General features: G+C 39.6%; 1 protein-coding gene across 3 annotated transcripts in view; it reads left to right on the top strand.

Moving 5' to 3' along the window:
- Positions 1-15,189: 15,189 nt before the first annotated feature.
- RBMS2 (RNA binding motif single stranded interacting protein 2) overlaps positions 15,190-19,922 on the top strand; it is a 47,367-nt gene continuing 42,634 nt past the window's right edge. The window contains exons 1-3 of one of the 3 annotated variants that reach the window (XM_024576493.3): positions 15,190-15,531; positions 15,652-15,719; positions 16,676-16,763. In XM_024576493.3, the coding sequence (XP_024432261.2) occupies positions 16,698-16,763 (66 nt within the window). In that variant the 5' untranslated portion in view covers positions 15,190-15,531; positions 15,652-15,719; positions 16,676-16,697. Of the gene's footprint in view, positions 15,532-15,651; positions 15,720-16,513; positions 16,764-19,922 lie in introns of those variants that run through there. The other 2 variants (XM_045184721.2, XM_053921309.2) reach the window with 2 other exon arrangements.

Below are 19,922 nucleotides of genomic sequence, written 5' to 3'. Positions count from 1 at the left end.
TGAGGTAGAAAGCTTGAGAATGATACATTTTTAGAATAGCACTTCTAGAGACTAAGAGAGAACACTAGTGTGGGACATATCTAACAGCTTGCTGAGATAAGAAATTTTGTAATTTAAACATTTATACAGAAAATAGTACAAATAGTTTTATGTGGGAGTGCTATGAAACCTTCAAAGAACAGATAATCCCAAACTTATGTACTTTGTTCCAAGAAGTAGAAAAAAAAAAAGAAAATTAAAAAATTTGTTAAGTTAATATAAATGGTAAAACAAAAAACTAGGTAAAGATAGTATAAAAAAAGTAAATTATAAGGACAGCAAGGCAAAAGTATTTATCCCAAGGATGCTAGAATGGACTAACATTGGAAAATATGCGTAATATAACACACAAACAGATTAAGAGAGGAAATCTACTTGATCCTCCTGATCATTACAGAAAACTATTTGGTAAAATTAAATACATATTCATTTTCAAAGCTCTTAGCAAACTAGACAGGAGAAGGAACATCCCGATAAACCTGATAATGACTTTATCAGGGATAAGGTCTTGTATTACAGATTTAACATTCTGTTAAGTATTTTATTGGAGTTTTTATTGTCCAATAAGACAAGAAAAAGAAATAAATTGTTTAAGGGTTACAAGAAAAGAAACAAAATTGGCATTATTTACGAGTTACATTTATGGGGAAAATCGAAGTGAATCTACAGGTAAATTGTTGGGACTAATACGAGAGTAAACAAGGTTGCTAGGTAAAAGATCAGTATCCATAATTCAATAGTGTTTCTATGCTGAAGTAATAATCATGCCTATTTTTTTAAGCTATATTTGTGATAACATTAAAAGCTGAGAAGTACATATGAACAAAACTCATACAGGATGCATAAGAATTTTATGGTGAAATTATATATATTTTATGTATACCATACATTGCAAATTCTGAGATGGTTCCCATGATCCCTGCCTGCTGCTATTCATGCCCTTATGTAATCCACTCCTCTCGAGTCTGAACTGGACTTGTGATTTGCTTCTGACAAATAGAGTATAGTGAAGGTGTATCTCCCTTGTTGGCTCCATGTTGTGAGCTGCCCGAGGAGAGGTCCACATGACCAAGAATTGCACCCAGCCAGAAACTGAGGCCCTCAGTCCTACAGTCTGCAAGGAACTGATTGCTGCCAAAACTAGTCACAGAAGTGGCTCCTTCCTACCTGGAGCCTGAGATAAGAACTCAGCCCTGGCCAACACTTCACAGCCTAGCTAGGCCATGCCTAGATACTTGACTCATAGAAACTGTGAGATAAGAAACATGTGTTGCTTTCCACCACTACGTTTGCACTAATATTGTTATGCAGCAATAGATAACTTACACACCATGTTAAGTGGAGGGAAAAACTCACTATCAAAAAGACGGAGGCTCTCCTTAAAGTATTTTATAAATTTAACACAATTCCATTCAAAATCTCAATAGCATTTTGTACAGAATTTGCAGGAATCCTAAAATTTTATGGAAGACAAAACAGCTGAGAGAAGCCAAGGTTAATTTGAAAAAGATTGACAAAGGGACTGGACTTCTCTATAGTGTATCATCCAAACTTTATAAAGCTATGTGGTAAAGATATGCCAAACTGTTTTCCAAGGTGGCTATACCATTTTACATTCCCACCAACAGTGTATAAGGCTTCTAGTTTCTCTGCATCCTCCTCAGCACCTATTATTGTGATTTTTATTATAGCAATTCTAATGGATATGTATTAGTATCCTATTGTGTGTTTTTTAAAAAAGATTTTATTTATTTATTTTTAGAGAAGGAAAGGGAGGGAGAGAGGGAGAGAAACATCAATGTGCAGTTGCCTCTCATGTGTCCCCTACTAGGGGCCTGGCCGGCAACCCAGGCATGTGCCCTGACTGGGAATGAAACCGATGACCCATTGTTTCCCAGGTCGGTGCTCAATCCACTGAGCCACACCAGCCAGGGCTCTTGTGGTTTTTAAAAAAATTTTATTCATTTATTTTTAGAGAGAGGGGAAGGGAGGGAGAAAGAGAGGGAGAGAAACATCGATGTGAGAGAAACATCCATCAGGGTTGTCTCTTGTACCCTGACCTACAGGGACCAAACACACAACCCAGTCCTGCACCCTGGCTGGGAATGGAACCTGTGACCTTTTGTTTTGCAGAGGATGCCCAACCAAATGAGCCATTCTTGTCAGAACTTATTGTGCTTTTAATTTGCATTTCTCTAGTGCCTAATGATTCTGAGCACCTTTTCATGTGCTTATTGTCATTTGGATGTCTTATGTGAAATTTCTGTTCACGTGTTTTGCCCAATTTTAAATTGGGTTATTGCTTTACTATTGAGTTACAAGACTTCTTTATATATTCTTGATACAAGTCTTTTAACAGATATACAATTTCCAATATTCCAGCCATAGGCTTATTTTTCATTTTCTTAATGGTATCTTTTGAAAGTCAAATGTTTTAAATTTCAATGAAATACAGTTTATCATATTTTTCTTTTATGGCTTATGCTTTTGATGTAGTGTCTAAGAACTCTGCTAGCCTATCATGAAGAAGTTCTCCTATTTTTTTCTAGAAGACTATAGTTTTAGCTTTTACATTTAATTCTGTGATCCATTTTGAATTACTTTGTGTGAATGGTATGAGGTAAAGACATAAGTTTTGTTTTTGTTTTGCATGTGGATATCCAATTATCTCAGCACTATTTGAGGAAATTCTTTCCTCATTGAATTATGTTGGCACCTTTGTTGAAAACCATAAATATAAGAGTCTCTCAATTCTGTTCCATTGATCTATATACATTCTCTTGTTTACTTTAGATTTATAGTAAGTTTTGAAACCAAGTCCTGTAAATCTTTCAACTTTGTTCCTTTTTTAAATTTGTTTTCATTTTCCTAGATCCTTTGCATTTCTTTTTCTTTTCTGATTCAGAAAGTTAGATTTGTAAGTTTTTTTAAATTGATTGATTTTGAGAGAGAGTAACACACATTGATTTGTTGTTCCGCTTATTTATGCTTTCATTGGTTGATTCTTGTACGTGCCTGACCGGTTGTGCAACCTCGGCAAATCCAGATGACACTCCAACTGACTGAACTACCCTGCCAGGGAGGCCCTTTGCATTTCCATCAACTCGTCAAGTTCTATCAAGAAGCCTGCTAAGAGTTTGGTAGGAATTACATTGAAACTCTATATCGATGAACAACATGAACTAAGAAGCAAAATAGAGACAGACTCACAGAAAGCAGACTGACCGCTGTTGAGGAGGGGAGCTGGGGAGCTGGGTAGGGGGTAGAAGGATTGAGGAAAGGAAGGAAGGAAGGAAGGGAAAGGGAAGAAAAGAAAAGAGCTCGTGGACATGGACAACAGTGTGGTGATTGCCAGGGAGAGGGCGTTGGGGGAAAGTGGAGAAGGATGTAGGCGGGACAAAGGGTGACGGATGGAGACCTGACTTCGAGAGGCGAACACAATACAGTGTACAGGTGACGTGTTGTGGGATGGTGCACCTGAAGCCTGTATAATTTTGTCACCCCTATAAATTCAATAAAAAGGGGAATAAAGAAACTATATATGAATTTTGGGAAATTATCATCTTAACAATTACTTCTTTAATTTCTCTCAGCATTATTTTATGATTTTCAGTGTATGTCTTAAGTTGTTTTGTTAAATTTATTCCTAAATATTTAGTTCCTTATGTTACTATTATGAACGGAACTATTTTCTTAATTTCATTTTCATTTCTTTATTGCTAGTGTACAGAAATCGTTGGTTTTTGTATGTTGATCTTGTATCCTATGATCTCACTGGACTAGTTTATTAATTCTAGTAGTTTTGTTGTGGGTTCCATAGGGTTTTCTACGTAAACTATAATGTTGCTTGTGGATAGAGACAGTTTTACTTCTTCCTTTCTGATCTGGAGGCTTTTATAGTATTTGGTTTTGTTGTTTTGTTTGTTCTTTCTTAGGGTATTGTCTGGGACTTCCAGCATAGTTGGATACAAATAATGAGAGAGGCGCCCGTGCCTTGTTTCCAGTTGTAGGGGGAATGCATCCAGTCTTTCGGCATCAGGTATGATGTTAGCTGCAGGGTTTTTTTAATCTGTTCTTTATCGCAGGGGTCCCCAACCTCCAGGCTGGGGTAAGCTGTCAGTGACCTGTCAGGAACCCTGAGCTCTGTCTTCTGTCTCCACCCTGTCCCCTCGTCCCCAGCATCGGGTGAGTGGCAGGTGAGAAGATGAGAGCCTGAGGCCCCCCACCCCCTACCTCACCACCCGCCCTCCGTGGAAAGTTCATCTTCCATGAAACCAGTCCCTCATGCCAAAAAGGTTGGGGACCAATGCTTTATCGAACTGAGAAAATTTTCTATTAGTCGAGAGATTTTATCCCAAATGGTTATTAGATACTGTCAAATGCTTGTTCCGTATTTACTGAGATGATATCGATTTTGTCCTCCATTCTACTAATATGCCATATTATGTTACTTGATTTTTGGGTGTTTAACCAGCCTTGCGTTCCTGGAATGAATTGTAGTTGATTACACTGTATAATCCTTTTTCTTATATCGCTGAATTCAGTTTGCTAATATTTTGTTGTTTTACATCCATATTCATAAGCGATATTTGCATACAGTTTTTTGTAATACCCAGACAGCTTTTAACCTAATGGTTTCCATAGCTTTTGACCATCATTGCCCAGATCAGCTGCTTCACTGGGGGCTGCGAAGTGGTGCTGTCCTGTCACTCCTTATCTTTCTATTATTCTGAGCTCTTCTAAAGAAGGACTTTGCTTCTTCAGCGATCTGGTTATTCAGAGATACATTTCATATAGAAAAAACAGGCTGTGACTTGATTCGTTTCTTTTTACTTGCTAATTTTAAGAATAATTTGGTTCCATAATTTCTCTAAAGGTGATCAGTTACAGTTTTTAAAATTTATTATGAATTTGTGAACTGTAATAACTTTGATGTGTTTATATTCTTTGCAATTGTTATTCCTTTTGGCTCAAATTGTCCCATCTTTGGCTGTGGGAATCCCCTCCTATTGACTCTTGAACCCTTTTGACATCACCCCAGTAGTTTTGTGGGGGGTTGATGGTAAACAGATTATTTTATTAACAATCAAAAAATTTCACATTTGTTACAATAGGAAAATGAATGTCTTAATGAATAATTAAATGAAAACTAGCTAGCAACTTATAGAATTTTTAATGTTTGTTGGGTTTGACATATATCTTAGAAGAGTTCGCGCCCTGGCTGGTGTGACTCAGTGGATTGAGCACTGACTTGCGAACCAAAGGGTCACCAATTCAATTCTCAGTCAGGACACATGCCTGGGTTGCAGGCCGGGTCCCCAGCAGTGGATGTGTGAGAGGCAACCACACATTGATGTTTCTCTTCCTCTTTCTCCCTCCCTTCCCCTCTGTCTAAATATAAATAAATTAAAAAATATTAAAAAAAAGAGTTTGCTAAAATCATTAGGTTATAACTAAAAATGAGAAATAGTAACTTATAAAATATTTACTTAATGGCTTTCCAAAACAGTAGTTCCCCTGAAATTAAAACAGAAAGCAAAATTTAATATATTTATACCTAGGTTTAGATATGACTCACAACACACGTCAATCTTAATTTTATGATTTTGATATTAACTTTTTAAAAGTACTCACTGAAAACTCAAATCTCATTTTAAGATTATTTGAGCTGTGCAGTTAAACAACATAGTGATTTTTTAAAAATGATTTTATCTGTCTACCTTCAGAGAGAGGGGGAGGGAGAGAGAAAGAGAGGGAGAGAAAACATCGGGGTTGCCTCTCGCACACATAGACCCCGACCAGGGACCGAACCTGAAACCCAGGCTTGTACCCTGACCAGGAATCAAACATGTCACTCTCTGCTCCGTGTTAAGACACCCAACCAACTGAGCCACACCTGTCAGGGCCAATGTAGCAGTTTTTGTTAGTTTCCTTACTTTCTAGTATGAATATGCCTTGTACATATTGCCTTTTCTTATTCTTACCATTGTATGTTTGGGATATAGTTCTATGAGTAGAACTGTTAGGCTGAAGGGTAAAAGCAAATACGGTTTTGCTAGATAGACTGAAACAAAATTATGCTATTTTGCACTCCCCCAAACAATATATCACTGTGGCATTTTAACACAGTTTCTCCAACAGTTTGTTGTGAGGCTTTTGGATTTTTGCCAGTCTGGTAGGTGAGAAATAGTATGTCTCTGTGTAGTTTTAATTTAGCATATCTTTCTGTTCAAGAACATAGTTTAATGTCATGATAGTGAGTCTACATTAACATACAAAGAAATTTGCCATTAGCCATGTAAAATTTAAGGAGGTGTCTCTGACCCTCAAGCCGCAGGTTACTTACGTAGATTTGTAGGAAGGAATAAGAGAGAACACGCCATGCTTACAATACGCGTTGTCATCAGCACAGCGCTTTCTACAGTCATTATCTGACTTGACTGTCCTGTGTGGAGGTTCAGTACGACCCTGCCCCCCTCCCCAGCCTGTGCCACTTGGGCACATGAATTATTTTGAGCTGAAGGCGATCAAGCCCCTGCAAGCTCACAAAAAACTTTTAGTTCTCACTTCAAGAATTTAAATTAGGGGCCTTGCGCATAATGAGAATTGTCACCAGAAATGACTTCTTATGACCCACCTATCTAGAGGGCAGGGCAGACTTCTATTACCAAACATCTGCTCTTCCTATCACCCTGCAATGACCTTCCTCCCTTCTGAAGCCGGAAAGCGATCCTTAGCTCAGAATGTCAGATAATTTTCCCTTTCTGTCTTAACCTCTCATGCATGTGAGGTTTCTGACTCTCTCATGTATATGGGGTTCCCACGCATATGGATATATTCATTTTATTTTCTCTTATTAATCTAGCTTATGTTGATTTAATTAGAGCAGTTGATTTTATTAGAGCAGTCAAAAAAATTAAAAAACCCAGGAGGGTACAGGAAAGTTTCTTCCTCCCTCACACATGATAACCCCTGAGAGATAGGACAGGTACTGTGTTCATTTTGTAGAAGAGGAAACCGATATTTTAAAAGATTGAGGTTTTCCAGGTTAACACAGCAAATGGTAGAGCTAGGTTTAAATTTCAAACTTCTGATCATACTACAAATTCTGTGCTCTGTGTTCCTGTTATTTGCTAAAGGATGCACGACCTCTGTTACCCAGGAGATGGCAGTGTTCTCTTAATGGTCATTGAGAATTCATTTTCCTATTGGAGACACTTAAAAGGAAGTGAAAGTTGTATTCTTTCAGCTAACATTCTTAGCATAAGTTATGTTCAGATGTTAAAGATAAAAAAGATTAGTAAAGTTGGTGTTTGCTTCCTAGGAGCTCACAGTCTGGGTGCAAGAAGTGGGGCAGTCAAGCAGAGTTAAAGCATATAAAAATTTTGTACAAAATGCTATGGGACTACAAGTTTATAATGGACCTTTTGAGATGGAGCCTTTTTAATATACTAATGGAAGTATAGTTTTATCTGACACACAGATGAGGGACACAAGTAAGTTCAAGCTCTCTGACTTCCTAGTGACTCAAAAATAAGCAATAAAATGAAAACAATATTGTAAATACAAAGAAAAAAGCTGCCCTGGCTGGTGTAGCTCAGTGGATTGAGTGCTGGCCAGTGAATCAAAGGGCCACCAGTTCAATTCCCAGTCTAGGCTGCATTCCTGGGTTTCGGGCCAGGTCCCCAGTAGGGGACGTGTGAGAGGGAACCACACATTGATGTTTATCTCCCTCTCTTTCTCCCTCCCTTCCCTCTCTGAAATTAAATAAATAAAATCTTTAAAAAAGAAAAAAGCTCATAGGTATCCTCATGGGCCTCTCCATCACTGTAAATACCATTTTCAGTGTTTTTAATAAGAAATAACTTTTCAAATGTGAATTTAATGTTCAAGATATTCCACTCATTTATTCATTGAACAAATATTTAAAATTTTAAATTACTCAGGTGCTGTGAAATGCTAGCGTTACAATGGTACACAAAACATAGTCACAGTCCCTGTCCTCATCAAGCGTATGGTTCTGCTAGTGACTAGTGGTCTTATAAATAATGCATATTGTTATTTTAGAAACTTTTAAAAAAGATTTTGTTTACTTATTTTTATTTATTTTTTAAAGATTTTATTTATTTACTTTTAGAGAAGGGGGAGGGAAGAAGAAAGAGAGGGAGAGAAACATCAATGTGTGGTTGCCTTTCACGTGCCCCCTACTGGGGACCTGGCCCACAACCCAGGCATGTGCCCTGAATGGGAATTGAACCAGCAACACTTTGCTTCGCCGCCCGCACTCAAGCCACTGAGATACACAGCCAGGGCCTGTTTATTTATTTTTAGACAGAGGGGAAGGGAGGGAGAAAGAAGGAGAGAAACATCAATGTGAGGTTGACTCTCTTGTACCCCCTACTGGGGGAACTGGCCAGCAACCCAAGCATGCACCCTGACTGGGAAGTGAACCAGTGACCCTTTGTTTTGTAGGCTGGCACTCAATCCACCGAGCCCCACCAGCCAGGTAGAAACTCTTTCATATATTCAAATATTATGTTTTATTTGAGAATTTCAGGATATGGTACAAATTATCCCCAGAAGGCAAACAGGAGTCAAGGAAATTACCTTTCATATATAGTGAATCAAACCTTGGAGCTAATCTTGAGCACTTAATTAACAGCACCTCCCAACAACTGTAGTTTTCTTTTCTTTTCTAAAGATTTTATTTACTTATTTTTAGAGAGAGGAAGGGAGGGAGAAAGAGAGGGAGAGAAACAGCAATGTATGGTTGCCTCTCATGCACCCCCCACGGGGGGACCTGGCCTGCAACCAGGCATGTGCCCTGACTGGGAATCAACCCAGTCTTGGTTGGTAGGCCAGCATTCCATCTACTGAGCCACACCAGCCAGGGCCAACAACTGTAGCTTTCTACAAATCTTTTTGTTGGTTGCATTATAAGTTTATCCTTAGAAATATCACCCACTATGCAATTGAAGAATAGGCCAAAATATTAGGTATCAGTACTACTTGAGATAAGGAGTCGGTTTGAGGAAAATAGTTGAATTTTCACCACTGGACTTCTAGGATTATTCTATTACTTCAGATCCAAAAATACATGTTATCAGACTTTCTAATTTTATAGGCAAATCAGAGTGGTATGGAAAGGAATGGAAAAGGTGCCGAATGGAGGGGCAGCAAGTCTCGATTCTGGGATCAGTTAGGGTATATTTGACTTCCATGACCTTGTGCAAGTAAGCTTACTTCTCTGTTTATCTTTAATCTTAGGGATAAGTGAGTCCAAGCAAAATTAATGTCTCAGGAATAAAGGAAACATACATTTAGAGAATGTAACATAACCATATAATCAATGCAGTCCATTCTGGATATGCATTGTCTACTCCTTTCTTTCTACCTTATGCTGATTTATAAATGTTCTGGGCCAGTGATTTATATATTTTACATACACACACATTTCTTTTTTTTTAGTTTAATCTTAATTGTATTTTTTTCCATTATCATTTAGTCCCCTTATAACCCCTCCCCGCAGCAATCACCATACTGTTGTCCATGTCCATGAGTTCTTGTTCCTTTTTGCTTAATCTCTCCACCCCCTAACCTCCACCCCTTCCCCAGCTGTCATCTGCTCTCCATCTAGGAGTCTGTCTCTGTTTTGCTTGTTAGTTGAGTTTGTTCATTAGATTCCACATATGAGTGAAATCACGTGCTATTTGTCTTTCTCTGACTGGCTTATTTCACTTAGCATAATGTTCTCCAGGTCCATCCATACTGTTGCAAAAGGTAAAATTTTCTTTTTGTGTGTGTGTGGCCAAGTAGAATTCCATTGTGTAAATGTCCCATAGTTGTTTTATTCACTCATCTACTGATGAACACTTGGACTGCTTCCAGATCCTGGTGATTGTAAGTAATGCTACAGTGAATATAGGGGTGCTTATGTTCTTCCGAATTAGTGTTTTGAGTTCCTTCAGATATATTCCCAGAAATGGGATCGCTGGGTCAAAAGGCAGATTCATTTTTAATTTTTTGAGGTATCTCCACACTGCTTTCCACTGTGGCTGCACCAGTCTGCATTCCCACCAACAGTGCACTAGGGCTGCCCTTTCTCCACAACCTCACCAGCACTTGTTTGTTGATTTATTGACAAGAGCCATTCTGACAGGTGTGAGATGGTATCTCATTGTAGTTTTAATTTGCATTTTTCTGATGGTTAGTGACCTTGAGCATCTTTTCATATGTCTATTGGCCATCCACACACAGTTCTTATTATTCACAGTGGTTATAAAAAATAATGAAGTGTACCTGTATGGTGAGTTTTGACAATGTATACACTTGGGAAATGACCACTACAATCAAGATATAAAACTTTTCCATTAACCCCCAAAGTTTCTTCCTGCTGCTTTGCAGTTATCCACCTCTCCCACCCCTGGCCCCAGTCACCAGATTCCGTTTGCCTTTTCTAGAAGTTCATATAAAGGGAATTGCTTAGTATTGTACACTTTTGTGGTACAATACTATGGTATTCTTTTGCTCCAAGTAATGTTTTGGAAATTCATCTGTGCACTTGCTTGTATCAGTAGTTCATTCCTTTTCACAGCTGGTCCCATTGTATGGAGAAGCCACAGTTTGTCCATTCTCTTGTTGCTAGACATTTGGTTGTTTTCCATTTTCTATTGTTACCAATAAAGTTGCTAGGTACATTTGTATATAAATCCTTGTGTAAACATATTTTTAATCTCTCTTGGGTAATACCAGCAGTGGAACAGCTAGGGGATTTTATATAATTTGATTCCTATATTTCTTTACTGTCTGGCAAAGGGCAAGTGTATTTGAAAATTTTGTTAGGATATTCCCTGCCTTTTTGACCAAAGTATCTGTTGCTATCAAAGAGAACACACTATAGGCACTGATATTTAGGGTGTGAGATAAATAACTCTTCCGAGTTGTCTGTCTTTCCCCGTTTTCCAGTCAGTTAAATAAGGAGTTGAGAGGCTAGCTACTCCTTCCCAATTTCTAGTTTTAGACCAATTCCGTCATTCCATCCTCCATCAGAAGGGGTAAGGGGTAGGCTTTTCTTGGTTGTTTGATGCATCTCTTTAAGTTTTCTTGCTTAAGGAAGCTTATACAATATGTTAAATAAACTTTTATTTTTCACCTTTTCACTTTCTTGCTTAAGGAAGCTTATATGTTAAATAAACTTTTTTTCACTTCTGTTTTTTTTTTTTTTTTTTTTTTTTTTTTTTTTAAAGATTTTATTTATTTATTTTTAGACAGAGGGGAAGGGTGGGAGAAAGAGAGGGGGAGAAACATCAATGTGTGGTTGTCTCTCACGCATCCCTCACTGGGGACCAGGCCTGCAACCCAGGCATGTGCCCTGATTGGGAATCGAACCAGCGACCCTTTGGCTCACAGGCCAGCACTCAATCCACTGAGCTACATCAGCCAGGGCCACTTCTGTTTTTTAAAAGATTTTATTTATTTATTCTTAGAGAGAGGGGAAGGGAGGGAGAAAGAGAGGGAGAGAAACATCGAGATGAGGAACATCCGTCGGGGTTGCCACAGACAAGGACCAAACCCACAACCCAGGCACTTGCCCTGACTGGGAATCAAACCTGCGACCTTTCGCTTTGTGGGATGACACCTAACCAACTGAGCCACACCACTCATTTCTTAACCATGAAATAAATTCAATTTTTTGGTTTGTTTCCTTTAGTCTTTTGTGCACACAAGTTGATCAGTGGCAGGAAAGATAACCCACAGACAATGTTAATAGCTGATAAAAAAAAAGTGTCCTTGGTCAGGTCTCTGAACCACAGTCGGAGCTTCAGTAGCAAACTGGCCCTTCCTCACTGCTTTCAGACACGTGTACCACATCAACCTGGCCCCAGCTGAATGTCTAACCAGGGTCTAGCACATCTGCTCTTTTACGCTCTTTTGAGTTCTCCACCCTGATGCAGAGGGACCAATAGTGGCATACAAACATATTTCAACATACAGATCAGGGTTGATTCAGCCAACTCCTTTACCCAAGACACTTATTTAAAAGTGTATTATTCTGGAGAACTCACAAACCAGTCTATCTTAAATCAGAGGGACAAATGTCTCTTTTCAAGAAAAGTTCCAAATAACACTTATTTTACTTTTTCATCCCAACACATCTCTTGGGTTCTGGACCTATTAGAACCAAGAATTTGAGAAGCATTGACTAAATCTAGAAAAATATGGGCACTGTAATGGACAAAGCAGATCAGGGTGCAAAGGAAACACACTGGAAGAAGTAGGATTCTCCTCCCTTTCATATGCTTCCTGAATCCAACTACAGAACTCCATTACCTTCTCTATCACTCCCACAAAAATTCCACTACTTTCTTTAAAAACACGTGTACTTATCAGAGTAAAGGATGTAGTTTTCAGTCTTGTTGGTGCTCTTTGACATAATTAACTAGTTTTTTTTTTATCATTACCCGAGGACATTTTTTCATTGCTTTTGAGAGAGATGCAGAGAGAGAGAGAAACATCAATGTGAGAGAGAAATGTATATGCTCCGAATGGGGATCAAACCCGCCACCTGTTGGTCTATGGGACAATGCTCCTACCAAGTGAGCCACACTGGCCAGGGCACTGACATAATCAGCTTTTGAAATCAGTTCACAAATCTGGATCATTTTCCTTTTATGGCTCAAAACTTATTTGACAGCCTGTAAAAACCTAGCGTTTTCTACTAGTTCATGTAAAATAGAATTTACTTGATATTGTCTATTGTTAAAATGTAGTTAAATCTGAGGATGAATGAAAACCTCCCTTTTTTTCCTACATTCATTTCTATTTCTTGGAGTAGTAGTACTCTAGAGAAATGGGAGCTGAGGTGTCTTGTATCTACTGTGCTTTGGTTCTGTATTATTTTGTTTCCTTTTATTTTTTTAGAGATAAGAGATGGTTCACCAATTTCCAGGACATTGAAAGTTATGAAAAGGATTTCCAAATAATCAGATTGTTTGGAAGGTAGAGAAAGAGAAGAAATTGGATTGGGTGATTCCTGAAACTTCTTATTCGGTATTTCCAGTTATAAAGTTTAGCCTGTCCAGTTCTTGAATAATCTTTTTTTTAATATATTTTTTAAAGATTATTTAGTTAGTTAGTTTTAGAGAGAGCGGAAGGGAGAGAGAGAGGGAGAGAAACATCAGTGTGTGGTTGCCTCCTTCGTGCCCCCCACTGGGGACCTGGCCTGCAACCCAGGCATGTGCCCTGACTGGGCTACCCTGAAAGGTGGCGGGTTTGATCCCCAATCAGAGCGTATACATTTCTCTCTCACACTGATGTTTCTCTCTCTCTGTTTCTCTTTCTCCCCCCTCTCTCTCTGCCTCTCTCTCAAAAGCAATGAAAAAATGTCCTCGGGTAAGGATAAAAAAAACCTAATTAATTATGTAAAAGAGGGAATCGAACCAACAACCCTTTGGTTCACAGGCTGGTGCTCAATCCACTGAGCCACACCAGCCAGGGCTTTTTAAAATAATTTTTGTTGAATTTACTGGGGTGACATTGGTTAATAAATTGCACAGATTTCAGGTGTGTGATTCTATAACACGTCATCTGTATGCTGTATCCTGTGCTCAGCACCCCAAATCAAGTCTCCTTCTAGCACCATTTATGCCCCCCTTACCCTCTTCTACTCTGCCCGCCCTTTCTCTCTGGTTATCAGCACACTGTTGTCTCTGTCTATGAGGGGTTTTTCCTTTGCTTAATCTCTTCACCTTTTCCACCCAGCACCCCCATCCCTCCTCCCCTCTGAGTCATATAATCTTTTGAATGTAAGGAAGGTACTAGTTTTGGGAAGTGTTCACTTCAGATCACCAAATCTGGGCCATACAGTCCCCAGAGGGGTGCACACTGGGCGACAGGGCAGTAATTAGTCATAACGGAGCAAACATCTACTGAGTGCTTGCCAAGTGACAGCACCTTTACCTGCATCGCCTCATTTCGTTTCACTACAATTTGAGGAAGGAGGTACTATTTATTTACAGTTTTACAGATAAGAAACATAAGGTTCAGACGTGTGAGGTAACTCTCCTAGCATCGCTCAGCTGGTGAGTGACAGGACCAAACCAGAACTTAGATTTGATCCCAAATGCGAATAGAGTGGGTATTATCTCCATCTTGCAAATGAGTGAATTAGAGATGTTAACTAACTTGGCCTCCAGTTACATAAATAGTGACTAACAGTGGTGTCTGGATTTGAACTCATGTCTACTTCTTTCTAAAACTTATGGTTTTAACTATTGCCAATTCTTTAAAAAAATTTTAATACACTTCTATTATTTTTAATTGATTTTAGAGAGGAAGGCAGGGAGAGAGAGAGAGAGAGAGATCCACTTGCTGTTCCACTTATTGATGCATTCATCAGTTGCTTCTTTTTTCTTTTTTTAAAGGTTTTATTTATTTATTTTTAGAGAAAGAGGAAGGGAGGAAGAAAGAGAGGGAGAGAAACATCAATACGTGGTCACCTCTTCTGCGCCCCTCACTGGGGACCCAACCTGCAACCCAGGCACACGCCTCAACCAGGAGTGGAACCGGTGATCTCCTGGTTCGCAGGCTGGCACACAATCCACTGACCCACACCAGCCAGGGCTGGTTGCTTCTTGTATGTGCCCTGACCTGGGATCAAACCCAAAACCTTGGTGTATCAGGATTACACTCTAATCAACTGAGCTACCCTGCCAATGCCTAACTGTTTTGAATTCTAAGATGTCATTGAGCATTAAGAAATGCAGTAGGAGAACATAACACATTGAAAGTATTAGAATTTTTTTAAAGTTAATTTGACTGCCATTATAAACCCCATTATAAATCAGGCCTTAAGAAGTTAAGGTTTTTGTACCACATCGTTAGGCTAAAGGAAAAAACACTAACTAGGGGCCTAAATGGCAAGGATAACTTGGAATTTAATGAATGAGAATCTCCGATGGTAGAAAAGGGACTTAAAAAAAACATGGTGTCCCTGAGAGATGCCTATATTAACTTATTTACTGCACTGGCTGCTGTGCTTCCAATCTCTGTTGCAATTCCCACACTGAGGCTGTTCCCACCCTTCCTGTGTCCCCTGAGCTGAGCAGCAGGCACTTCCTGTCCTATTGGAAATGAAAGTTAGAGACTGGGGGTGTGGTATGTGTGTATTTACTCTGCAGAATGTTAGTACTGTGTGTCCTGTTATCATAGCAAAAAGTGACAGCAAAGCTGGAAGAGAGGCTGGGACTTCACTTAAGGGAGAGTTTGAGCGTGCTGGCTATGGTGGCAAAATGGAGAGGGTTGGTTTATGTCTTAACAGAATACCTATGATGGCAGCAGGAGGGCGTGAGCGATTTGAAGGCTTTCATTCTGCACCCCTGTTCCACTTGGAATGGTAGGAGTTACTGGGTATCATTCTTAAATTTCTGGTTTTCTACAAGTTTCTTTTCTCGTGAAGACTTCTTCTGCAGGATACGCCTTTGAACCTTAGAGGTGAGTGTTGCAACTGTGTGAGTTTTTTTCACTCTAAGTTTATGTTCTTCTTTTCTAAGAACTTCGTATTTTTAATCTTCATGGAACATGCTTTTTAAATTGTTATTTTTTTTTCTACAGCCCAGAGACAACCGGAAGCAAACATCTCAAGTCTGCGAACTTCAGTTTGGGCATACACTCCAGGCTGGGTGAGTAACTCCAGTTGTTTCAGCTTCACGGACCTTGAAGATTAGGAAATAGTGGGATGGAGAGTCTAATAAGACAGCTGAAGAGACCACTAGGCAATTACATCCCAGGAAAGCCAGGGGGGAAAAGAAACCACTGGGTACCACATTTTCTGACATAGTCCAGTTTGATAATTCCTTCTGAAATTTGAAGTCCTACCCAGAGGAACCTGAAAAGCAGCGAGAGGCATCGGCGCACTAGCCTGACCCAGGGGGATTAGAACTGTCCGAGGACCTGAAACTAGTTATTGCTCATATTCTGTTCTGCTGTCTCTGTTCTTTGGTGAGCTCTCCTGTTTGTGTTTTGTTCATAGACTAAGATCACTGTGCATATAAACTGTGTGGGTGGGGTGGGGTGGGGGGAGTCCTGAGATCGTCTCGTATGTTCTTAGTATGATTTTCTTCACATGTTTTCCAAAGCAGTATGTCCCAGAGGCCCCTTTAAAATCAAGCTTGAAATCTTCTTATGGCTGACATTTAAGGGAAAATAGTTCTCACTGTCTTTTCATGAGGATCAGAACTTGTTCATAGAGGAAAGGGGTAGACCTAAGAACTTTTCTTTTGTTTTAACTACCAAGCTTGTGAAAAATTAAAAAAAATAACATCTTGGGCATTAGGACCCAGTGGTAGTGCCTCATTCAGACTCTGGGTTAACTTCTCTCAGTGACGTCAACAAGCGGCCCTAGCTCATTCTTTACCCACCCCCCCCCTCATTTCTTTCCCTCTTGCTCCTTTTCTCCCCCTTCTCCTCCCCCTCTCTTCACCCTCTCCCTCCCTCCCTCCCCCTCCTTCCTTCCCTCCCTCTTTCTCCCTCTCTCTTTCTCCCTCTCCCCCTCTCCCTCTCTCTCCCTCTCCTTCTCCCTCCCTCTCTCTCCCTCTCTCTCTTCCCCCTCCCTGTCCCTGTCCCTCTCCTCTCTCAGCTGCCTAATATTAAAGAGAAAAATGCTGCTATCGGTGACTTCCAGACCTGGAATTTCGACTTTTGGCTATAACAAGAACAACAAAAAGGTAGGGAAAAGTGTTTTTTTGGAATTCAGCTACTTCCTTTTCTGGGAATCGGGGAGTGCTCTTGGTTTTAACATTCTCCTGAAGACAGGAAAAAGATTCCTTTCTCATCTCAGCACCTCTCCCTTTTCCACTTTCTGGCATCTTTGCTCACCTGGTTCTGAAGTTCCAGGAACTGTACAGTCTTTGAGGCTGGAGAAGGCGGGGGAACTAAAAACAAATCAAGCTTGCAAGTTTGTATCTTTGAGAAATGAAGTTAGTCTGACTTCCTGCTGATATAGCCAGTCTCCACAGCAATTACATGTCATCTCAGACCCTGGCCCCCAGCCTATCCCCTCCAATGGTATTTTATCTTTTTGATTAAGTGTTTCCATTCTTCCCCTCCCCACCTTCCTTCCTACCCATTCCGCCAGCATTATCAGACAGCAGAAATACCCAGGGAAATCACAACGGCTTCATCCAGAACTGGCTATACTCTTCTAGACCAGATAGAGACCCTACCCAACCCACGCTGAAGGAAAGGAGCCTTACGAGAAGACGTACTTTAGGATTAAGGCAGAAAGGTCTGTGATTCTTCGGGTTTTGCTGCTGCGCTGGTACTTTGAGATCTGTGGATAGCCAGGCTCAGCAGGCATCCTTGGAGTCTTTAGGATTAACCTGAGGCTGCCAGAGAGTTGTGTTGTGCTTAGGCACGTGAGCAGTCTGGAGAGAGGACAGACATCATGCCCGCATTTCCCAGGGACTATCCTTGGCAGTTTCAGGCATCTCAGGACACACAGTGCTGGGTTAGGAGGAACTTCGTGTTGTAACAGAAAGACCGCATACCCTCTCTCGGTGTTGTCTCTGTTGTTTGAAGAAAAGATACCCTAAGCATTTCTGGATCTTTAGATCACCTGAGGAAGTGTTGGAGGGTAGGAAAGAATTCCTGCTGCTTTCTCATATAACTAGAGAGACTATTACAGGTTGATTGATGATTGATTTTAGAGAGAGGAAGGGAGAGACAGAGACAGAGAGATAGACATGAATTTGTTGTTCTACTTATTTATACATTAATTGGTTGATTCTTCCATATGCTTGACTGGGATCAAACTGCAACCTTGATGTACTGGGATGCAGATCTAACCAGATGAGCTACCGGGCCAGGGCTATTACAGGCAGATTTCAACAGCATGAGCGTGTGTGTGTGTGTGTGTGTGTGTGTGTGTGTGTGTGTGTGTGAGAGATCAAGGCAGTGGATAATAGACCCAACACATATTGTTGGTTTATGGATATTAGTTTGTACGGTACTCTTTCTGTTTATATCCTTAAAAAAATATGGATCCATTATTGGTTTTCCGTCCTCTATACACATGTATATATGGATTTATGATTTTGATAGAGGGATATTTCATCTTGTCTTTCTTCTTTTCAAATCTTATATAGTACTATATGAAAGTTTCTTTCCTAATTTTTTCCCTCCAAGTCTCTCCGGTCACTAAGACCCATTAAAATAAAGTTATATGAGTTACAGGAATTAGTTTTTTTCTTATTAGGGGTTTCACGTATTTGATGCTATCTAAAATCTTTTTAGTTCTCTACTCCCTTCCCCTCTTATAGTATAAAAAAACACTGAACCATCTTCTAAATCTAGGATAGTATAGGAGCCAAAGTGGTGTGATTATGGATTTGGATTTAAATCTCATATCTCTTTTTGGTCACTTGTAAGGCTTGAGAAACAATTCAGGAGACATTGGTGGGGGGCACGCATACTCGCATACTCACTGAAGTATTTGTCAAGAATTCTTTGGGTTCTTATAGGTCAATATGATCGCACCACTTTGTGGCTATATGTATGACTCCTTGTGTGTAGATGTGGGCTTGTAAACATTGGCTATTTTAAAGCATTACTACATTGCTCTTTGTTTTTGTGTTGAAATATAGGGCTTAATGTGTTCATTCCTCTTTTGAGGAGGGTGTTTTGGAGTTGCTCATGTAATTTGTGCATACTTATACCCACGGTTTAACTTTTAAAGTAACTTTTATTAGTTTTTTATTATTTATTTTTTTAAGATTTTATTTATTTATTTTTAGAGAGAGGGGAGGGGAGGGAGAAAGAGAGGGAGAGAAACATCAGTCCATTGCCTCTCACGTGCCCCTCGCTGGGGACCTGGTCCTCAACCCAGGTGTGTGCTCTGACTGGGAACCCAACCTGTGACCTCTTGCTTTGCAGGCTGATGCTCAACCCACTGAGCAACACCAGTCAGGGTTAGTTTTTAGTAGTAAATACAAGACTTGCCCATTAAAAACAAAACAAAACCAAAACTTAAGTATAAAGAGGTATATAAAATTAAAAATCAGGTCTTTCCTTTATGTCCTGAAGTTTAATACCCAAATCTCACCCCTCAAGGACAGTAACTCGCAGCAGTTTGGTATAGGTATCTCGCCACGCTTTTTCTGTGACAAGGTAAAGTCATAATTTTGGTATTGGATTATTTACCATTTCAATTAAGAACTCAGTTTCTCAGGTAGAACAAGTCTGTAATAAAGTTTTTGGACCTGTTGAAACATTAAAAAGACTGAAAGAACAAACTCTAAACTTCTGGAAAAGTACAAATTATAAATATCTGCTTTAAATAAAAACACACAGAGACCAATGGAACAGAACTGAGAGCCCAGAAAGAAACCCACACATATATGGGCAACTAATTTATGATAAGGGAGCCAAGAAGAGACAATGGAGAGAGGAAAAATCTCTCCAATAAGTGCTGTTGGGAAAACTGGGCAGCCATGTGGAAAAGAATGAAACTACATTGTTGTCTTAAAACATACACACTAATTAGCTCAAAACGGATTAAAGACTTGAATGTAAAACCTGAAACAATAAAGTACATAGAAGACAACACAGGCACTAAGCTTCTGGACATTGGTCACAGTGATGTTTTTGGAATTTGACTCCAAAGACAAAGGAAACAAGCAAAAATAAACGAACGGGACTCCAGCAAACTAAAAAGCTTCTGCACAGCAGAGGAAACCATCAAACCAAAAAGGCAATCAACCAAATGGGCGAAGATATTTGCAAATGATACTTCCAATAAGAGGTTAATACCAAAATATATAAAAGAACTCATGCAACTCAACAACAATAAAAAACAAATAATTGGAATAAAAAACAGGCAAAGGATC

Source organism: Desmodus rotundus, chromosome 3, assembly GCF_022682495.2.
Source record: "Desmodus rotundus isolate HL8 chromosome 3, HLdesRot8A.1, whole genome shotgun sequence".
Lineage (NCBI taxonomy): Eukaryota > Metazoa > Chordata > Mammalia > Chiroptera > Phyllostomidae > Desmodus > Desmodus rotundus.
This window is presented reverse-complemented; position numbering and strand designations above follow the sequence as displayed.